Source organism: Sorex araneus, chromosome 2 (assembly GCF_027595985.1).
Source record: "Sorex araneus isolate mSorAra2 chromosome 2, mSorAra2.pri, whole genome shotgun sequence".
Lineage (NCBI taxonomy): Eukaryota > Metazoa > Chordata > Mammalia > Eulipotyphla > Soricidae > Sorex > Sorex araneus.
Window position 1 is genome coordinate 201,483,046 of NC_073303.1, and position 6,000 is coordinate 201,489,045.

Here is a 6,000-nt window from a genome sequence, read left to right on the forward strand (position 1 = left end):
CAGGACATTAGTTACAGAAATGCTACTACTTGAGACAAAACACAATTAAGGGAATGGAGAGATAGTCCAGTGAGTATAGTGTTAGCTTTGCACGTGGCTGACCCAGGTTCGATCCCTGGCATCCTATTTGGCCCCGGGAGCACCGCCCAGAGTGATTCCTGAGTGCAGAGCTGGGAGGAACCCCTGAGCATCCCTGGGTGTGGCTCCAAAACAACAATCAAAATACAAGTAAGCACAAAAGTTCTGCTTATGCCAAAAATTTAGTGGCATGAGGCAAACCTCCGAAAAGCTATGCTGAACAACCAGAAAATCAGGGCATATAGGTAGAAAGAAGAGACAGACTCGAATTAAGAAAGACACGTGCCAAATGCGAGTCATTTTCTCTGGCTGGTTGGATACGGAGCAATCCTATTTGCAACGATCTTCCTTTTGTTCATTTTGTTTTACTTCTTTATCCTGTTACAGGATGGCCATGTTTTCAGCTTTGTAAGAGGTGGGTACAATGCTCAAATTCAAGGCGCAAATACGACAGTATGGATAACCCTCTTCCTGCCCCTCTCAGAGGTAAAATGCACCCCGGGGTGCTTCCGGTGCAGCTCTGTGCCAAAGCCCACAACCTCGCCCTCCAAACGGCCCTGAGTATTCCTTGGACCTCGGCGGGGTTGTCCTGTGCCCTTGAGCCAGCCAAACCCCTGCTTCTCTCACCAGCCTCTCACACAGCCCCCCAGACTCTCTGCCTGCCCAGGCGTTGGGTACCCAGCCTGCAACACCCTCCTCCAAAGTCCCCTAGCAGCCCCCGTCTCCTCCCTATGTCACTGCCCCCTAGGCCCAGGCGTGACCTGCCCGGCTTGTGGGAGGTGCAGGCTGGGCAGCGCAGAAGGGCCTCTGCGAGTCTTTGTCCTGCGGAAGCGTCAGGAGTCGTGGCATCTGCACGTTCGCACTGGGCGCCAAGCAGGGAGGAGAGAAAGGGGACGAGAGAGTGGTCAGGGCAAGGCCCCAGGACAGTGCCCTTGACCAGGGAAGGTGAGACAGACTTGGATGGCCAGCCGGTGCCCACCATGTCCAGCATGCACGCACACCCCGGGCACCTCGCCTCCCACGGGTCAGGCTGGTCTGCATCGGCCCGGTTCCGACCAGTGGACTCCCTGCCATAGGAGTGAAAGTCAGGGCTGGGCCGGGCCGGGCCAGGGGCCGGAGGTGGGCCCTCATCCCACCTGCTGAGCCGAGCTACTGGCGCTGCCACACTGCAGGGACCACCCGCAAGAGAACCCCTCCGGGTGCTCCCGGGGCCTCGGGATGGGAGACGCCAGCTGAAGCAGTTTCTCTTCCAGGCTGCAGGGGTGCCCCTGGCTCTGCTCCCCCGAGAGCTCGCAAGGAGGAGCCCCTCACGGACACAGACCGACCACCCTCCTGAAGGCCGCCACAGTACTTCTGCTATTTCATTTTTATCTATCTTTTCTCCGAAAGCTTTTGAAACTGTGCATATGTGTGTTTGGGAGAGGAGGGTATTTTCTCAAATTAAAAAAAAAAAATCTGTTTAAAAAAAGAAAAAAGCAGATTCACTTTAAAGACTATAGAGATGATTCATTCCAAAGTGGCTCTGAATTTGCTTGCAAACATTTCTCGAGAGCTCAGCGGTCCTCTCTACATGTTTTCTGGGGGAAATGCCCCCCGCCCCAACACAGGCCTCATCTTTCCTTCCTGCTGTCACTGGGGGCGTGGGGGAGGGAGCCAGAGGGTACACACAGCCCAGAGACACGGTAGGCAGACATGTCCCCACGCTGGCTCCAGCCTCAGCTCCCTGAAGCTCACGTAGCAAGTGAGCCAACGCTGGTCCTCGGGACAAGAACGCTCTGCATCCATCCCCCTCCCCCGTGTAGCCTCACCAAATAGCCACGAAAGGAGCCTCACTTCCCGGCTGAGGCTGGGGGCGGGGGAGGGGGTGGGGGCGCTGATAACCAGGCCTACCCAAGCTCGTTTGACTCGAGGACAGCCCACCCCCCCCACCCGGGAGCCCCGAATTCTCTTGCGTCCTAACAGTCTTCATTTCCCGAATCATTCCCCCTCACTGCCCCCACCTCCTGTTAACCAGTAACGGGCGGGTACCAGAAACCAGCAACCATTCGGCTCCTGGGGATGAGGCAGAAAGCAAGCTGCCTGCAGGCCTGGAAATGTGCATTCTGCCCTTCCGGCGCCAGCCCCCTGCCCCCCCCCCTCCCACCTCGAGCAAAGTCAAAGAAAGTGAGTTCTCTAAACAACGCACTGAACCCTTGACTGCCAGCCGTCTCCTCTGCTCCCTAACTCCCCACACCTTGCCTGCCCCTCAGACTGCTTTCACCCTCGCTGCTCCCCTGTCAGGTCTCTGTCTAAAGGGACCCCCCTCAGGACCCCATTTTTAAAGGCTTTTTAAGCTCCAGCACTGGGGGGCTGGAAGGTGGACACCGGGGACCACCCAAGGGCTGGAGGCTGGACCCGCTTTTTAAGAGACGTCGCCTCCTCAGAGTTCCATGGACGGGACGGCGCTGAAGGCCTTTAAAAGCATTCCTCAGAGGAGGGATTATTAGCCCCATCAGCCTTCCCGGGAGCCGGGGCAGTAAGAGGGATCAGGAGCTGCTTTAAGAACAGCTTAAAGAACAATCAAGCGCCGTGGCCGACGGCAGTCTCCCTGCTACTCGGGCAGGGCCCAAGCAACCCTCACGAGGGCCGTGAGTGCAGACTCGGGTGGAAGTGCCAACACATGCCTAAGCCAGCGAGCATCATACAGGGGAGAGGGGTCTCCTGGGCTCCCACCTTAACGTCCATGCGAATATCCCAAAGCTCCTAACATGGAACTTCTTCCAGTGGAAACATTTTGGTCCCGATTCCAAAAACACCCAAGGAAAAAAAATGGTGAGACGTTCCACACCAGGCCAACGAAAGCAGCTAGCTTTTCTTTATGCCTCGGCAGACAGACCTTGTAAATATTGATTAAAAAACAAACTCTCAGATTGGGACATGCAGCTCATCAGATACTTCAGGGACTAATTGGTTCATTTACCGAAACAACAAAAACCAACGTGTTGGAGACTGGAAATTGCCTGCCTGAGAGAGCGTTTCCCCGGTTCCAGCGGACAGCCGTAATTTTCCCTATGCTAATTTGGGCTTTGCGCTCACATAATTAAAACTAGTCAACAGACTCAAGACCTGCTTTTTCCACTCTATAAACAAGTCTATAAAATCATCTCATTACTTTACCCAGGAAGCCGAACAGAAACAAGTCTTGGAGGAAGTTACCTATAAAGAGGAGCTATTTAATTTTAACGGAGGACTGGGGGGGGGGGCGGGTTCGGGGGATCACTTGAAGCCATTTTCAAAGTTCACTTACGATATATACAACCTTGTCTAAGGCAGTGCAGAGGATGTGGAAACAGGCTGGTATCTCACACACACGGAAGTTCTCTCCCAAGTGTATCCCCTAAGTCTCAAAAATTCCACTTTCAAAAACTATCTTCATAAACGCCTACTCTCAAGGAAACAGTAGACCACATTTGTAGGGGCCGCCAATTCTAAAAGGCCACATTCTAAAGGGTGGTCTGTTCTTTCCTTTCCCTCCAACACACTGATTTATGGAACCAAGCACTCACACTCAGATATGACTGCACTTAAACTCTTTAAGACTTACAAAGAATGTTTGATTTAATTGCTATGGAATAGAGACTCCATTAAGGATGAGCCTGAGGAGAGAAAAGGCTGCATTTGGGGTATAAAAATCAAAGAAGTTCTGTTCGATGACTGACATAAAAGCACATCAAACTTAATCCGTAGGTTGTCAAAACTATTTTATATGATAATTACATTTTAGCACACTCTACCCTTGGAGACAAACAAAGAAAAAAAGTTTTCTACCAGTGAAAGCTTTTGTACATGATTTTTAAAAAGATACAGTATTGGACATGTCCAGAGAATCAAAACACCCGCAAGGAATGAAAAACTGAGCACAATTTCTAAAGTACCCTGTCGATCAAATACTCAAATACAGACATCGAAAATTGCAGGTAATCTCCAACTAAGGGGAACTTCTGGGAAAAGCTGGCTCAGTTCTGGACCCCTTGCCCGCCTTTGGGAGTTTTCAGATCAACGGAAACTAACAAAAATGGAGCCAGGCCCTCACCTGCAATTTCCCGTAGCGAGACAAAAAGCCACTCTCCGAACACACTGTCCCCGTCTCATCAGCCTTGCCTCCTCCTGCTGATTTTTCTCGTTTCTCCCCATGTCACCCAGGACCAGTGGCCTCAGTAATATTTTCACCAACTCCCGCCGCCACCGCCCGGCTCCCGGCCCCGAGCTGTGGCCTACACTCAGGCGGCATGAGCAGCCTTCCTTCCCGGGACAGCGTCCCCCAGCGCTGCTGGGACCACCACGTCCACCTCTCACACTACCTGCTCGGAACCCTCGCAGGAAGCCGGCTTCAGACCTCACATGCACACACACACACACACACACACACACCCCGCAGAGAGAACGAAGAGAGGCCGCGGCCCCCCAAAGCCCCTTTCCCCACACCCTACATCACCCAACAAATGTGTACTCACAGCGCACGGAAGACTAGGCATTTTATTAAAGGACAGTACACAACCAAACCGGCCAAGTGGCCACTGAGAATACCCAGCTCTGGCCAAGAGCGTTCCAAAACACAGAGTCAACCGCGGAGCACCCCAAAAAAATAGCGCCCGGCGGGGGAACTGCTCTTCGTGTCCACAGGGGGCCAGCGGGCATCCCAGAGGCGCGAGACTTATTCGAGAGCCTCCCAACAGCTGCATTTCCAAAGCCCCTCTGGTCCTCTGCCCTGCCCCGCCAGCCTCTCTCTCCTGTCCGTCGGTCCGTGGCCTTCCAGCAGAGACACATCCCTCGAGGGGACAAAGAAAAAGAAAATTCAGAAGCGTTCCAAAAAGCCCGGGCCAGAGTCATCCGCGGCCATCCACCGTGAATTTAGAAACCCCAATTTTTTTCTGAGTTTGAAGTTTTTAAGCCTTGCGGATGGTTGGAGTAGGAAAAAGGAAATTTACTAGGCAGTGCAAAGGAAATCTTGTTGTCCTCTATTGTGGCTGTGGGGGTGTTACCCAACACGAACTTATCTGCTTGATAAAGGAAACCAAAGAAAAGACGGAGGAGCCCAAGATTTGGTCGAACGAGAAGGAACCCCTTTTCCTTACCTTAATAGTGCTGGCCATAACGCAACACGTTTATTGATCGCTAATAAATGTTAATAATAATTATTGCTTCTCGCTGACCAGAAAGGAGTTTTGATGAGGTTGTTTAGAGCGGATGAGATTGTGCTAAGTCTGGGAAATGAAGTCAGCCAATGGCAGGAAGAGGCTTCTATTGGTCCCGGCTGCCCAGCCCGAAGAAACAGGATATTTGGGAGTGGAGAGATAAGAGACCCTGAAAACAATGTTGTTTTTCTTGATGATATGCAGCCAGGAGACTTTTTTTTAATTAAAAAAAAAAAGCATCAATTGCCTGGGGACTGGGACTGCCATGGCAGGTGTGACCTGGTGTGTGGCCGTGTGGCACGAGATGCCGGCAGGACGCAGGTGGGGCCGCCGGGCTTGCAAGGCTGCACACAGCTGCGGGCACCTGGGGGCCAGGGGAAAGGAGGCCCCCGTCACCCTGCATCGGCCCCCAACTGGGGCACGGGGCTGAGGGGCAAAGGGCCGTGCGCCTCCTCCTCGTCAACAGCCTCACACGGGCGACCACCTTCGATGGGGACTGGCCCACCTCTGCTGACCGCTCCTCACTCATCACTCCCATTGGGTTGATTCACCAAAAATTTCACGTGCTCTTTGCAAACGTTCACATGTGCTCCCACCCACCCCATGTTCACCGGGGTCCCCAGGACCCCAGAACTAGCTTGCCACAATCAACCAGAAACAAACTTCAGTGGGCTCCGGGCATTCCCAAGATTTGACTTAACATCAGAGCAACGAAAACGGAGACAAAGGTGCTGTCAGAGCAGTGGCC

The 6,000-nt window shown here is 52.9% G+C and overlaps 1 protein-coding gene across 2 annotated transcripts in view; it reads right to left on the bottom strand.

Moving 5' to 3' along the window:
* ERG (ETS transcription factor ERG) overlaps positions 1-5,318 on the bottom strand; it is a 112,924-nt gene extending 107,606 nt beyond the window's left edge. For both annotated transcript variants that reach the window (XM_055126910.1, XM_004615316.2), the window contains exon 1: positions 5,193-5,318. In XM_055126910.1, coding sequence (XP_054982885.1) covers positions 5,193-5,210 — 18 coding nt within the window. In that variant the 5' untranslated portion in view covers positions 5,211-5,318. The remainder of the gene's footprint in view (positions 1-5,192) is intronic.
* Between the last annotated feature and the right edge of the window lie 682 nt (positions 5,319-6,000).